This window comes from Maniola jurtina, chromosome 19 (genome assembly GCF_905333055.1).
Source record: "Maniola jurtina chromosome 19, ilManJurt1.1, whole genome shotgun sequence".
Classification (NCBI taxonomy): Eukaryota; Metazoa; Arthropoda; class Insecta; order Lepidoptera; family Nymphalidae; genus Maniola; species Maniola jurtina.
The window spans coordinates 8,721,886-8,739,365 of record NC_060047.1 but is presented as its reverse complement, the minus strand read 5'-3'; the positions used below and the strand labels follow the sequence as shown (position 1 = coordinate 8,739,365).

Below are 17,480 nucleotides of genomic sequence, written 5' to 3'. Positions count from 1 at the left end.
GTGTACCAAGTATGTTTTGTAACTATTTATTGTATGTGGTAATGGTTTTTAAAAGACGTGTGTCGTGGAGTTTCTTTGCCCTTTCTTCTACACGACGAAACACCTTTGCGAAACGGGCGGTAGAGTCATCTTTAAATAAATAGATCTATGCTGAACAATACAATAAAATACAGATAGATCTATAAAGATTAAAGTCAGAAAGATATCTGAATAAACGATTAATTATTTATTGTTCTTGGTTGGTTTTCTTGTGTTTACTACCTACCCTCTCTTGGTAATTAATTAACTTTATCTATTGAAGTGAAAGTATAGGTTAGGTTTTTAACTTATTTTATTTTAGAAAACAGTTTAGGATTCTTACTTTTACTAAATAATACAGTAGTTGCTTTGCTTGATCTTAATTGTTAAATGATTTAACATTTAGGCTTTACCTGACAAAATCATAGCTACCTACATTTGAAATAAAAGATAGGTAGATAGGTGATAACTTTTATTAGTCATCATCATTTAAGCCCACTCTATATAACCCAAAAATCTCACACCTGCGACTTCGCCCGCGTGGATTTAGGTTTTTCGAAATCCCGTGGGAACTCTTTGATTTTCCGGGATAAAAAGTAGCCTATGTGCTAATCCAGCATATTATCTACCTCCATTCCAAATTTCAGCCAAATCCGTCCAGTAGTTTTTGCGTGAAGGAGTAACAAACATACACACACACACACACACACATACAAACTTTCTCCTTTATAATATTAAAGTGTGATTATTGTATGTCAAACTACATGACCTCGTGACTTTGTCTGCATGGATTTAGGTTTTAGAAATCCCGTGGGAAATTTGATTTTCCGGGTCAGAAAATTGCCTACGTTCGTTCCCGAAATGCAAGCTACTACAAAATTTTAAACGTTAAACGGATAGGCCGTGAAAAGGTTACAGACAAATAGACACATTCTTCATTTAAAATATTAGCATTAGATTAAGTCAGTTGTTTTTATTAAAATTAGAATCCTTTTATTTTTGATAGATCTCTAATATTATGAAAGAAACACATTAGAAACATATTATAATTACTTCGACCAATCTCTTTCCGATGTGTCATTATTATAGTCATCACGAACCGAAACGGGTTCTACAAAGGTATTGCTTCCAAAGATGTAGGTAGGTAGGTAGGCGTTGAATAAAAATAAAGTGAAATTAATATTTCGCTATTGAATGACATGGAACTATCTAGAACAAGTTTATTCCCTAGAGTCTATCATTACTGGAATAACAGAGAATTCCGCAAGGGTAACTCAATCTGCTGACATTTGCATATATTCACAGTCTACGTGTTCAAATGATTCTATTTTGTAACACGGACTTTTCTAAGTTGGCCTTATTTGCTAATGGAGGAGACTGGCTCTTTTCACATGTATTCAGCTTTAACTTTGTAGGGACGTTATTTGTTTGCTACTGGAAAATTCCTTTCCATGAACTCCGGATGTACCTAATATTAATTAGGTCCATATTTTGCTTTGAAGTCTCAATGTTTCTACCGGATAATATTATGGGTACACTGATAACTGATAATTACTTCTGTAAACACAAGTTATTACAAGTTATATTATGTACCTATACCAAATAGGAAACGTAATAGTTTATCGTATAGTTGCAATTTCAATACACTGTTCATACACTACACAGAGCTCTATGGATATGATAACAACAATATTTGCCCGTGGCTTTAGCCACCAGTCTAAGTAGTTGGTTTAAACATACTGCCGGTATATTTTGGTACATCGATGGCCCAAGCCTGAAGATGCACTACCGAAATCCATAAAGCAAAAGGACTTTTAATTTATATTCACACTAGCCGATGCCCGCGACTTCGCCCGCGTGGATTTAGGTTTTTTGAAATCCCGTGGGAACTCTTTGATGTTCCGGGATAAAAAGTAGCCTATGTGCTAATCCAGGATATTATCTATCTCCATTCCAAATTTCAGCCAAATCTGTCCAGTAGTTTTTGCGTGAAGGAGTAACAAACATACACACACACACACACACACACACACACACACACACATACAAACTTTCGCCTTTATAATATTATTAGTGTGATAGTGTGATAATAACTTGAAGGAGAAAAAAAATGGCGTATGGTGCCAGCTCGCCGCGTTTTGAGTCTCTTTCGTGTTTTATTTTCTTCGAACCAATTTGAACTGTATGTGAAAGCAAATAAAGCTGAGTTAAAATAGATGCTGCGATCCACTCCGCCCCGTAGGTAGCTCGCCTAAAAGCCTAGTTTTCTTTTTAACCCCCGACCCAAAAAGAGGGGTGTTATAAGTTTGACGTGTGTATCTGTGTATTTGTGTATCTGTGTATCTGTCTGTGGCATCGTAGCTCCTAAACTAATGAACCGATTTTAATTTAGTTTTTTTGTTTGAAAGGTGGTTTGATCGACAGTGTTCTTAGCTATAATCCAAGAAAATCGGTTCATCCGTTTGAAAGTTATCAGCTCTTTTCTAGTTACTGTAACCTTCACTTATCGGGGGTGTTATCAATTTTTAATTTAGTCTTGTTAGTCCATTTTAATTTATTTTTGTCTGCGTAAACACGTGATAGAGTCGCTACCAAAGGATACCATTGGTTCGGAACATTTTTTCATGGATAGGCGTAGGCGTTATACTTTTGAAAGGTCCATGACACTCAAGGTACAACAAGCTTGTTTTGCTATAATCCGCTCAACCGAAAGAGAAACGTGTACGAGAAAAACAGTTTTTCTTTGTGTTTCTATTTCAGGATCATATTCTATACCTACCTGAGGCAGGTGGAGGTTTAAGCTCTAAGCCTTTCACTTAGGTACATTGTATTAAAAAGACCCATTAGGCTAATGGAAGTAATGGATTGTCATAGCGCCTTTTGTTGCGCCATTTATCAGCGTCTCTCACGTAAGAGACAGTTCAGGCTGTGACAAATATAAATTATAAAATGCCCGTGCGAATTCAAGGCGATTGCTCACAGTCACAATTAGCTCACAGGAAGCTCAAATATGTACTTACGTAGATAAGAATAAACGAGTGATAACAACAGCATCGCGTGCGCCATAAGTAAGCAAACGTCACGCTATGCAATTACAAGAACCTGTGACTTTTTGATTTAACGAAATATAAATTATAAAATGCCCGTGCGAATTTAAGGCGATTGCTCACAGTCACAATTAGCTCACAGGAAGCTCAAAGATATGTACCTACATAGATAAGAATAAATGAGTGATAACAACAGCATCGCGTGCGCCATAAAAAATTGTGAGCAAACTTCACGCTATGCAATTGCAAGAACCTGGGACTTTTTGATTTAACGAAATATAAATTATAAAATTATCTAACTGGTATAAGTACTTACTTTTAGAGCCTTAATTAAAAAATCCAAAATAGTTTCTTTTCTACTAGTATTTATGAATTGACATGTCAGTCCACTAAAAATCGAAACAGCAGCGTTCGTCATATGCATTGGTTTTGTTTAACAGGTTCTTAATTTGGTAGGTTTTTAGGGTTCCGTACCTAAAAAGGAAAACCCTTATAGGATCACTTTGTTGTCTGTCTGTCTGTCCGTCTATCGCGTCTGTTAAGAAGACCTATAGGGTACTTCCCGTTGACCTAGAATCACGAAATTTGGCGGGTAGGTAGGTCTTATAGCACAAGTAAAGGAAAAAATCCAAAAAATTGTCACATACAATTTTATTTTGGTACAGCCTCGTAAGACTATCCTTTAGAACCTAGTTTATAAGTATGAACTTTATATTCCGTCCAACACGTTAATTTGAACTACATTACTTATTTCAACTTTGTTACAATAACTTTCAGGGATCGTAAGCAACAATGATATAAAATCGAAAGCTGTAAAATTTGTAGCACGCGTTTGCCACATTGTAAGCGTACTAACACTTCAAATCAGTTCCATATGCATAGGTATCTAACTTTGTTGGCGAGGATAGCTTTGTTTGATGTCATCTGTTCATAGAGCATGGACCATAGAGTTGCAGACCTCATGTACATCAGCCATAAAAAAGTGCACCCAGGAAAAACTAAATCCATCTATATCCATCTATATATAGGGTCGTATCAGTAAAAAGTTTAAACTACAGGGTCTACAAATGTGAGATTTTGTAAGTTTTTTTATAAGCTCAGGAGGGTCAGTCTACTGAAAGACAAAAAGAAGCTACTGATCCTTTTGGCCACCTGTAGGAGGAGGTCATTTTATGGAACATCGCCGGCTCTAGAATAAGCATCTCTCTGTTTCTGCTTAACAATTTCTCCGCCATTTTGAACTTTATTTCCCAGCTTGACACACTAGTTCCCAAAATTGCCGCCGGCAAAGTTACGTGTAGGTATGAGCCTGTGCAAAATATTAACTCGCAAAAGTTGTCATGATTGAAGTTTGGAACAATGTTACCAGATTGCTTGGCGTATGCGAAATCAAGTAACGTGATTTGGATTTGTTTAGTGTAAACACAATTACACGAGGTTTACAAACGATTTGAATACTCAGTTTTACATTTTAAGTGACATAAAAGCGTGAAACACACTGAAGACGGTAAAGGTAGACTTTGCGCTATGCGACCACCACGTGCGACAGCGTCGTCACACGATACTGTGTCGCGCGTCTAACTGATATCTATGGCTAAATGTATTGTGTTTCAGTCGCTCACTTCAAATACTTTAAACCCATACTTGTATTATAAATGCGAAAGTGTGTCTGTTTATCTGTTAGCTTTCCACGACTCAAGAGTTTAACCAATTTTGATAAAAGTTCAAAATTGCTTAGATCCCGAGGACGGACATAAGCTATTTTAGACCAAAAAAACCAAAGAGCTCTCACGGGATTTTTAAAAACCTAAATAAACACGGACGAAGTCGCGGGCATCACTTAGTTTCTATATAACACAGAGAGTAAGTATCACCTTTTAAGAGCGGCGTGCCATCGTTACACATCTTGGTGTCGTAGTTCAAGGTCTACCCTACCTTAAGGAACGAGACGTGATCAAACGTGACGTGATTTAACGTGATCAACGCGGCTCTAAGAAATTGTTATTCAAAGAACTTATAGGCGTTTACACATTGAAATTCAGGCAGAGCCATGCACTTCCCTCGCCTTGCTTTGTAGCGTGCTTCACAGGATTCCTTACATTATAAACCATACACTTGTACACCTGCATTTAATATAACATCCTGACATATGCATAGTTGCCGTACCAGTTATACGTACAAAGGTTTGTACATAGATTGTGTTCATAAAGTTCTTTTAAAATCTCACGGGTGCCGCGGCGGACTCATGCATGTTTCATTTCTAGGTTATAAATATTGTTTGCGGGACGTTTGGTACGAATAGGATACGAATGAAAAATAGGTTGGCGTGTAGGTTTTTTTCTTTCAAACAAAATAAGCGTGAAATCTTCTAAGCAAGCGGATCTTGTGTCATCACTTTGACACAGTCAAGCGCTAAACAAAGACATCTACCTACTAATATTATGTACTTAAATCATCTTTAATTTTATTTATTCGAAAAATGGCACACAAAAAATGCTAGATTCAAGTTATAAATAGAAAATATACCACTATAAAATATAGTGGTATATTTTCATGCGTGTTTCAGAGAAGGCAACCGAAAGCCATTATAAATTTTAATTAACGTTATATAAATGTGTTTTGCGGTAAATGACAAAATGTGTCTTTATTATTAGTAGGTATGGACAGACACATAGAACAGCACCATAACTGAATCGCAAGTTTTAAAATTTTTGTCTGTTTGTCTGTCTGTTTGAACGGGCTAATCTTCGGAACGGCTGAAGCTATTTTGACGGGACTGTCACAGACAAGTAGAGGATTAAACAAAAAGTAACATAGGCTACTTTTTAACCGACTTTCAAAAAAAGGAGTTGCGTTTTTTACACTACACCAAATCTCCGAGTGTTCTGAACCGATTTGCGTATTTTTTTTAATCGATAGAAAAACTTTGCGACACTGTTCCATAAACAATTTGGATTCCAACTCCTCAATCCTGATGCTGCAGGGGACCTAACCACCAAAGCTGATGGGATTTAAGAACTGGTCTTAAGTTCCCACGGGATTTTTAACTATCTAAGTCCATGCGGGCGAAGCTGCGGGCATCATCTAGTCGGTATATAAACCGAAAAAGTTAATAGTCATAGAATAATAGGTATAACAGTAAAAATATAGTTTCCTGAAATAGAAAAGTACCCGTTAAAGCAGAAAATGCACCGTTGTGTACATTCGGGTGTTAGGGGCTTAAATTTTTAATGGCAACCTTTCATTTTTGGCAACTTAACAGCGGCGGGCGGTCCGCTCACATGAATAAAGCCCAGCGGCCTGGACGACAGAACGGTTGGCACACTTTTCATACCCGAACATTTCAGTGTTTTAGACAATTGTACGCGGTTTTGTGGAATGTGTCGACATTTTATACTTTATGATATTTCAAAAAGAAATATAAAATGTAAAAGTTACTTGTATTTTTTTGTCATAAAGTTAACTGTAACTGAAGATCTGACATTTTGTATAGAGTTATTAAAAATTGCCTTTTAGCCGACACTTAATTTCTATACATGACAGATTTACACACAGTTAACAGGGCTACATATTTAAAAAAATCTAAAACACCACAGACACAGGATATTAGTTTCTAGAATATGTCTGCAAAATTTCATGGACTTTGGTTGCTTAATATTCAAATGAAATTGGAACTACGTTTGTATGAAGCGAGTGACGGAGAGACCCCTCTTAAGTCGCTAAACACAGTGACATGATCAAATTCCTTATCAATGGTTAAACTACAAAATTAACACTTAATCATAAGTGAATTTATCATGAAAATAGCTGATCGATTACGGAAAAGCGGCATCAATCATTGTTGCCGATCAATCAATCTCAATTGTTCACTCAGAGGTGATTGCAATCGTCACACTGCGTAGTTGGTAAACTGCGGCGGTTGGTTCTCTGACCGTTTCCATTTTAACACAATGTTTAGTGCAAGAAAATGCAAACTACTCAAATAGTATACGTATTATTAGATAAATAAAGTGTAAATTAAAAATTTATAACACTCCCGACAAGTGAAAGTTACAGTACCTAGAAAAGAGCTGATAACTTTCAAACGGCTGAACCGATTTTCTTGGATTATAGCTAAGAACACTCTCGATCAAGCCACTTTTCAAACAAAAAATTAAATTAAAATCGGTTCACTAATTTAGGAGCTACGATGCCACAGACAGATACACAGATACACACGTTAAACTTATAAGACGCCTCTTTTTGGGTCGGGGATTAAAAAGTAACATACGCTGTTATGAGAACAATGCAATAAAGCGTAGGGTTAATCACCCTGCTATATTTGTTAATGTTATATTAATATTGCATAGGAATCTTGGCAAAGCAAAGCATTTTGTTACTGAATGGGAACATTTACTTTCTTTGTGTACAAAACCACCGTACCGTACATACGGAATTATAATATTATTATCTTGCATGTTTAATTTTCACTTTATTTAATTTAGTAACAGAGTTCCAAAGCAAAGCGCTTGGTTCCACTTTTACGGAGTTTTAATTTCAAATTTTGCTGCACGAAAGACTGAAGTCAAACTCATAATTGTTTGCAAATGTTTAAGTTTGAAGCGACATACATTAATTAAATCATGATTAATTTCCAATAATTAAAAGGGGTTTATTCGTAGCATGTTCAAGGTAAACGTAGTCTGGCTCTCACTTCAATATTCATACTTCATTATCTCTAATGTGTGTTTAGTAAACAAATGAAAATATAATACAAGTGTAAATTAAAAATTTATAACACCCCGGACAAATGAATGTTACAGTAACTAGAAAAGAGCTGATAACTTTCAAACGGCTGAACCGATTTTCTTGGATGATAGCTAAGAACACTCGATCAAGCCACCTTTCAAACAAAAAAAATTAAATTAAAATCGGTTCATTCGTTTAGGCGCCACGACGCCACAGACAGATACACAGATACACACGTCAAACTTATAACACCCCTCTTTTTGGGTCGGGGATTAAAAACTGTTCTGGAATTTAAAAGTTATGTTGGAACATAAGTATATATGCTTACCAACGTACATATTACATAAATGTAGGTAAATGAACGCTGAAAATATTACACTACTTTTTGGGCAGTCATGTTTGGGAATATTATTCCTTTTGACGATTCAAAAGCTTAGTATAGGTACAGACTGTATATTTTTTGAAAACTTAATACATACTTAATAAGACAAAATTCGTAGAATATACATTGAAAGCTAATTACAACCTACGACTAATCGTATGAAACAAGTCCTCGATAAGGGTAAAGAATAAGCACAGCCTTATTGTAATGGATTGTATACAGTCATAGTTGTTGTGACAAATGGAACGATTTGTCGGGTTCTGTGTAGGATCCCTGTCTCCCCTTGAACCCCACAAGTTTGAGATTGATGAGTTTCACGCAGCGACGCCCATGTTTGTCGCTTCCGTTTCGGAGAAGAACTTTTGAGTTTGTAACTGAAATTGCGTGAGATAATATCTCACGCAATATCTCTATTTACATTTGAGCATATTATGCTCAAATGTAAATAGAGATATTTCAGGCAATTTGAAAGTAAACGCATGTTTTATTGTCTACTAGAGGATGCCCGCGACTACGTCCGCGTAGATTTAGGTTTTTAAAGATCCCGTGTGAACTGTTTGATTTTCCGGAATAAAATGTTGGCTACGTCAATTACAGAGATGCAAGCTACTTCGGTACCGAATTTCATACAGGGTTAGCTTATATCCCGGGGATAGACATAGGCTACTTTTTATCCCGGAAAATCAAAGAGTTCCCGCGGGATTCCTAAAGACGCATCCATTAAACCGATTTGTATGAAATTTGGTACCGACGTAGCTTTCGTCCCTGTAATCGAAAGAGGCAATTTTTTATCCCGGACTATCAAACAGTTCCCACGGGATCTATAAATATCTGAATCCACGCAGACGAAGTCGCGGGTATCCTCTAGTTAAGCACAATTGTTGTCAAGCGCAAGCCTATCTCGCAATAAAAAACACTGGCAGCTTAAGGCTTTTGGTATATTAAATAATATATTATACTAGTAGGTACCCTATGTGCAAATCATGTTATACAAGTGTAAATTAAAAATTTATAACACCCCCGACTATCCAAAGTATTTGAGTTTTCCAAAACATCATTTTCAAATAAATAATTATGTATATCTAGGCAACGTCCATCTTGACAGCTTGACATTTGTCAATTGACACTTGAATATTATGAACCTAAGGGTTATCTAACCTTCTTTTCTACAAGAAAACTAGAAAAGAGCTGATAACTCTTAAACGGCTGAACCGATTTTTTTAGATTATAGCTAAGAACACTCTCGATCAAGCCACCTTTCAAACAAAAAAAACTAAATTAAAATCGGTTCATTCGTTTAGGCGCTACGATGCCACAGACAGATACACAGATACACAGATACACAGATACACAGACACACAGATACACAGATACACACGTCAAACTTATAACACCCCTCTTTTTGGGTCGGGGGTTAAAAATGTCTCACTGGAGGGACGTTAATCTACCTTCGCATGTAGATGTCAACTTACGACGTATGTCTGTTCGTACTAAATGAATTTACGTTTTTTTTTTGTGGACCTTCCTTCGTTTTCTTCTAGTTTGTGCACATGAAAAAATTGAATATCTTCTCTAGTTGACATGGTTTATTGTGAAGTATTCATGAAAAAATCCATACTAATATTATAAATGCGAAAGTGTGTCTATCTGTCTGTCTGTCTGCTACCTTTTCACGGCCCAACAGTTTAACCGATTCTGACGAAATTTAGTACAAGGTTAGCTTATATCCCGGAGACGGACATAGGCTTCTTTTTATCCCGGAAAATTAAAGTTTCCCACGGGATTATTAAAAACTCATCCACTTAACCGATTTATATGAAATTTGGTACCGAGGTAGCTTGCGTCCCTGTAATTGACATATGAATTATATCCCGGAAAATCAAGAAGTTCCCACGGGATCTTCAAAAAACTAAATCCACGCGGATGAAGTCGCGGGCATCCTCTAGTCTTCAATAAATCATGAAGTGAATGCTTACTAAGATTTGTGCTTCATTACTTGCCAAAGTATCCAAAATAATTACTTTAAATAAATTTCAAGCTTTAAAAATATCGTTGCCAAGAATTTTCCACTTGCAAGCCGAGTAAATCGTTTGTTACTGTACCTACTAGTGACACGTGAGCCTTCTTCAGTAGGTAAGGCTCGAGAGCCGAGTGGCACTGTGTATTTGTCACTTGCATATACAGTTACAAAGCTGACTCTAACAACTCTCGGAGAGGTACGAGGTAGCAAGTAAATACCTACTCCGCTACACTGTATTTTAGGTGTTAACGCCTATAAACGCTTAGTTTCCTGCTAAATTACATGTTAAAGTTTTTTTTTCTCTTTCGTCTTGCTTTACACTGATTAGCCAATGTCAAGTTTGTAGTTAATTACAAGTTACGGAAACTATATGTATAAATATGGACTTTGTCTGTGCCAGCGCCCGCCGACATACACGCGGCGCCCCTCTAGAGCGCTTCACAGTCAGTTCCACCACCAATAAACACCAGCAGAACACAAAAACCGGCCACTTCTAACAAAAAAACACCCCAAAAAGGCACAACACGCGCGCCAGCAAACACTACCACAGACGAAGTCCCTTGTTAAAGTTATACTTTAAACATTAAAAAATGTTGCATATAATGTAGTATGTAACATAAGCGGACTTAATACCTGGAAGTATTCTCTTCCAGTGAACCTTTGATGGGTACAGGGTGATAGAAACAGTGCGTAGATCGAGTGAATGAATTAAAAGACAAGTGTAAATTAAAAATTTATAACACCCCCGACAAGTGAAGGTTACAGTAACTAGAAAAGAGTGATAACTTTTAAACGGCTAAGCCGATTTTCTTGGATTATAGCTAAGAACACTCTCGATCAAGCCACCTTGCAAACAAAAAAAAAACCTAAATTAAAATCGGTTCATTAGTTTAGGAGCTACGATGCCACAGACAGATACACAGATACACAGGATACACACTTCAAACTTATAACACCCCTCTTTTTGGGTCGGGGGTTAAAAAGAAACATACCTACTTAATACTTACGAATAAATGACTGTGATATTACATTACATAGAAGGGTTCTGACATTTTTTTGTGTTTATTTATGTACATGAAGCTTAATAACGTTTAAAGACGGCGCTTGTCGTACGTTCTCAGTTACATAACCTGATTGATGTAACTGTGAAGGAATTTAAATATACGAGTGGTTTCGGGTTAGGTATGTTTCGGGTGGGCAAAGATATCTGCATTAGAAGAAAGCTGAACGCTACCTTGATGAGCCATATAAATCAAAAGTTCTTGAAGTTATTTTGGAGAACATGGATCTGGAGAATACTGTAGAGTAGAGACAGACGAGAACGTGCGCATTCCAGAAAAGACAGTGTTTGTTCAAGTTAAATATAATGTTAAATTTCCCAATGTCCTGTATTGGTTTGCTGGTGTTACTTCCGATGCCATCTTCACACGGGGCAGAACTCAAACAATGGACACCTTACCGTTATCATGATCTGGCAGTGGTAGGCTGTCTGAGGCGTCTGACGCGAATGCTAGATCAGGGGAGGATGCCCCCAGCAGTGCTGTTAGACCATCGTGCTCACCGTCTGTTAACAATAAATATACGACAGTAAGTACCGTAAAACCTACTTTTAGGTTTCCGTACCTCAAAAGGAAAACGGAACCCTTATAGGATCACTTTGTTGTCTGTCTGTCCGTCCGTCCGTCCGTCTGTCGTGTCTTTCAAGAAAACCTACAGGGTACTTCCCGTTGACCTAGAATCATGTTTGGCAAGTAGATAGCTCTTATAGTACAAGTAAAGGAATAAATCCGAAAACCGTGAATTTTTAGTTACATCATTAAAAAAAATTAAAATGTGTTTAAATTAATACATAAAAATCTGTTTTAGAATGTACAAGCCCTTTCATATGACACCCCACTTAGTGTAGTTATCTTACCTTGAAAAATTTTAAAAAGAAAAATAAAACCGACTTCAAAACCACAAACACTAAATAGTAAAAAATAACTTTTGTTTAGCTACACTTGTAATGTGCCTAGGTATGAAGTCGAGCGAGCATATTGAAACAAAATTAGAAATCCAAGAGTGAAGCTGGCCCGACTTCATACCTAGGCACATTACAAGTGTAGCTAAACAAAAGTTATTTTTTACTTTTTAGTGTTTGTGGTTTTGAAAATTTTTTATTTCACAATTTTTAGTGGCCCCACTGTACTATAATATGCTATGCCCAGTTAAAACCCTACTGTTTACTAAGCTATTACACTGATCGCGAGCTATTTGCTCCTATCCATTGAGGAGTTCTGTTCTCCATCTCCGAAGATATTCATCAGATCTTCACCAAATTTATATGGGACCACCTGCACAGTATACCCTTTCAAACAAAAAAAAATTTCCAAATCGGTCCAGGGGTCTTTGAGTAATCGGGGAACATACATAAAAAAAAAAAAAGATTCCAAGATTCCGACGAATCCTCCTCCTTTTTTGGAAGTCGGTTAAAAATTAAAACACATTTAATTTTTTTTTTGCAGTGATGTAACCACAAATTCACGGTTTTCAGATTTATTCCTTTACTTGTGCTATAAGACCTCTACCTATGACCTGCCTTATGACGAACAACCAACATGAACGCCGGAGTGTAAGTATGAGATCCTCTGGATTCGGCTGTACAGCTTCTGATGCTCCCAAAATGTTTGAGACAGAAAGTTTTCTGACAAAAAAATTCTAGTACGAGTAATATGTAGCCGACCTAAATCTGTCTCTAACTTTGCTACGCAAAATATTACAAACTAGAAGATGCTCGCGGTTTCGCCCGCGGGGATTTCAGTTTTTTAAAATCCCGTTGGAACTCTTTGATTTTCCGGGATAAAAAGTAGCCTATGTGCTAATCCAGGATATTATCTATCTCCATTCGAAATTTCAGCCAAATCCATTCAGTAGTTATTGCGTGAAAGAGTAACAAACATACACACACACACACACATACAAACTTTCGCCTTTGTAATATTAGTGTGATTGCAAGGCAAACGTGTATAGATGACCCTTTGTTAGCCATAGCTAATTTGATTTAGGTACTATTCAAATAGTGTTAATAAAGCAAAAGTTAGACATTTTTTTGGAAATAAAACAGAATATTTAGAACTCCACGCTTCGAACTTCCGAAGCTTTTTAGAAAAATAATATAAAAAAACGAAATTACCCTTGTTAGCTGTCTACACAGAAATTAGCATTAGTGCGGAAAATTATCACTCGGGGAATGCTCGGCTTCCAAATACATGGCATTTTAATGAGCATGGAAATAAAAAAGATTTTCCGTTCGAGGTTTTGCGGAAGCATACCTACTTATTCTTTTTTTGGTAATAAATAGATTTTCCGGTGCACAATAAAAAAAATATCGCTCAAACAGCTGTACAACACTGCAAGTTAATGACGGACAGCGCCATCTATGATGTCATTTAGTAAACTAATTACTTGGCAACAAATACTTTTTTTGTGATGTTACCACAAGTTCACGGCTTTCAATTTTTTCTCTTACTTCTACTATAAGACATTGCTACCTGCCAAATTTCATTATACTAGGTCAACGGGAAGTACGGGCCTATAGGTTTTGATTGCCCTGGTTTACAGACATGACAGACAGATAGACAACGAAGTGGGTTCCTATTTTCCTTTTGATGTACGGAACCTGAAAAACTAGTTAGATGTACATATTATGCATTAAAATATTATTTCATTGCAGTGTTTTTACTACGAATATTCTAATTGCCGATATTATTTCTTAAAAAAAAAAAAGGTAAACGTCTGTTTAAAGAAAGAAAGTGAGTAAATTCTCTTAGAAATATCATAAGGCTCTCAAAACTTCAGCAGCTTCAAATTCCTATAAATTATTTATGGTATTTGAGATATTTTCTCAGTCTCGCCGGCGGCCATTTTATAATTAAGTAAGACTCAAATAGCCTAGTCTGTTGATCTTTACGGGAGCTTTCATGTTATAATTAATTCATTTTTTAACGCTCGACGAAAAGTGAGCTATTAAATCTATTTTTTTTTTTGTGATTTCGCGGGTTCTTTTGATGAGCACCTACCTACTTTTGATGTAAATCTTCCACGGTTTCGAAAGGAAAATATCAATATACTTACTTAATATTTTAACGTACCTACACCAGCCACAAATATAACAACTAGGTAACAACTAACAATAATACAAGTGTAAATTAAAAATTTATAACACTCGTGACAAGTTAAGTTTACAGTAACTAGAAAAGAGCTGATAACTTTCAAACGGCTACAACGATTTTCTTGGATTATAGCTAAGAACACTCTCGATCAAGCCACCTTTCAAAGAAAAAACTAAATTAAAATCAGTTCATTAGTTTAGGAGCTACGATGCCACAGACAGATACACAGATACACACGTCAAACTTATAACACCCCTTTTTTTGGGTCGGGGGTTAAAAATGAACATTTTGTCCGTTATATTATGCAACCGCGAGCAGATTACACGTAGGGTTGTCAATTGTGTGCGAATCAGCCTAGTTTTTATGATTGTGTCTACTAAACCAAACCTTATTGTTTTGTCATATCCTAATATCCTGCAAATTATTCTCTTTAAAAATATATTCTCAGATTAAACATTGTAGTAGTTTCTTAGTTTACTCTGCCATAGGTGCAAATCACAGAAGTTGTAATTTGCTTAGTTACCTATGCTTTTCACGTACATATTATTATTTTTGACATATTTCAAAATAATGTGTAGGTATTCGTATGGACTTCGTCAGTGTTGGTGTTAGCTGGCGGGCTTGCTCTGCCTTTTTGGAGTGTTTTTTTGGAACTGACTGGAAAGCGCTCTAAGGGAGTGCCGTGCGTACTATGTCGGTGAGCGCCGGCACAGACGGGGTCCATACTTGTATAGTTTAACTAACTTGTTACAAATAACTACAAACTTGACATTGGCTAATCTTTGTAAAGCCAGACGAGAAAGAAAAAAAAAAGGTATGCGTATGTTGTACAGTATAAGATCAAAAATAAATTATTATTGGCGTAAAGTGATAGTAAATCGGCTTACAAAACAGATAGTAGCAACCCTATTATTTGGCAAACTTTATCGAATAAATGCATGCGGAAAATAAGCGGATAAGCGAGCAAATCTGCTGATACGATCTAATTCGAGTGCATCTCAAATGTAATGCCCACGTAAGCTGCTTGAATAAACGTTGGATAATGTTTCTGAATTTACGTGTATATTTTATGCCAGTTATTCGAAATGTTCATAGTAAGTTTCGGTGTCCATATCTTCATGTAACATAGCGACATCTAATGAATAAAATATTTTGGAGACCCCCACTTTTTGATGTAGCATCCGTTAGGTCAATTTTTTTCGTATAAAATGTAGCCTATGTCACCCGGACTTTTACGAAGAATTAATTGACACCTCATTCATCCAAATCGGTCCAGTTATTTAGTCGCTACGGTGGAACACACAGAATCTGGATACGAACATACATACAGACATACATACATATATACATACATACATACATTCATAACCCATCCTTTTGGCTTTGCCGCGGTAGTCGGGTAAAAATTTGAAGTGTGGTGAGAATCAGAACATTTCTAGTACTAAACTCGCGGGCATCTCTTAGTGAAGTAGGAACCCTAATATTTGCACTCCACTCGACTGAACAGAAACTGGGAAAGTGCCTCTATGACTATGTGCTCGCAGCTACTTGGAATTTGAGGCCGTCATTTGCTTAGAGTCATTTAATTAAACTGAATAAACCTACAAAGTGAATTGGCGTCGTAGAGTTTACTTAGAAATGTTGACCGACCTCTCGGATGGTGTGGTCATCCTAACTTATTTCTAGATACATAGTGTCTATACATAGTACGTGTAATTAGAAGATATAAAGCGCCTTTGTCAATGCAAAAAGTTATTGTAGTTCTTCTTTTCCTAATATAGTAATAGGGCTTTTTGTTGTGTAGTCACATACTGACCTCGTGAAAGTCGACCATTAGAGGCTTGTGTGTTCTGATAATACTTATAAACTAAGCAAAAAAGTCAAAATTGTACCATAAGAAAGGCATCCACTAAAGACGGGTAGCTTCGGTGCGTGGTTTTGCGTACCCAAAAAGTAAAAACGGAGCCCTATTAGTGTCAATCTGCTGTTTGTCTATCTGTCTGTCCGCATATCACAGGTCTCTAACTCGTGGACGAAATGAGTTACAGCTCTGAAATTTTGATATTTGGTGTAGAATGTTGACCCAAAACCGAATATTACATAAACTAGAATTATTCATTTAAATTATTTTTCAAGGGGCTCCCGTATATAAAAAGGGAGTCGAATTTTATTTTTACCCTAGCTTGTGAGGTATTATTGTATAGAACTCATTGAGTAGAGTATGAATTCATTTTTTATTACTTTTTATATTTAAAAATAAAGAAATGAGGAGGCCGTCAAGTTGTCAGTTTTAGACTATTTATGTGATGGGGTCTATCTCAAAAATGAAACTAGTTAGTTTTGGAATTTCAGTTTATTATGGTTGTGACCAAAACAACTGAACATTTTTGGGATTTTCTTTCACGGTAAGTTGCGATGTCTAGCTTGGAAATGACCTTACACCCAAATTATACTTATAATGATTTCATACACCCAAAATAATAATGTTTTTCGTTACTATGTACAGAACCCTAAGAGTGAGGCTCGATTCACACTTGGTCTGTTTTTACATATCTACTCAGTACTACATTTTATGGCGGATTTATATGTTGCAATGGTGGACGCTAGCCCTAACACTGCATTGTAATATCGAAGCTACAGTTTAAAACTCAATTATCTTATGAAGAGGCAACATTATAAGACGTAGGATAAGGCTCCGCAGTCATAAAGTTGTAAATGAAGTAATAAAGCACTTGCTCGCGAAGCACAACCTTGTATGCTTTAGAGAGATACGTATGGATATGGATGTTAGATACGTGTTAACCACTAGGCTATAATATACAGTCTATATGTAGTATAGAAGCAGGCGTTATTTTGCGGAAGTCCATGATATACAAGGAACAATTGCAAAATTAGGTATTGTAAGGTCTACATCTCCTGAGGATGCTCCGGTGTCGGGACGAAACGTGCGTCAAGTGGTTTTGAGATTTGTGTGGTGCTGCGTGGTGGTGGTGCGTATGGCTTGCTTGGTGGCTGGCTTTTCCTGCATGTTTATCAGTGGAAGGGCGGGCGGTGCATGTCGCATGCTGCATGTTGCACCATACAGATTTGTTTGCTTTAGCGGGTTATAGAAAATTAAGCTTTTGGTTCCTTGT

The 17,480-nt window shown here is 36.6% G+C and overlaps 1 protein-coding gene across 2 annotated transcripts in view; it reads right to left on the bottom strand.

Moving 5' to 3' along the window:
• LOC123874917 overlaps positions 1 to 17,480 on the bottom strand; it is a 138,399-nt gene that overhangs the window by 105,631 nt on the left and 15,288 nt on the right. Inside the window, exon 2 of one of the 2 annotated variants that reach the window (XM_045920480.1) lies at positions 11,757 to 11,759. The exons of the other annotated variant lie outside the window; for it this stretch is intronic. Within the exon in view, the coding sequence (XP_045776436.1) occupies positions 11,757 to 11,759 (3 nt within the window). The remainder of the gene's footprint in view (positions 1 to 11,756; positions 11,760 to 17,480) is intronic. 2 annotated transcript variants of the gene reach the window in all.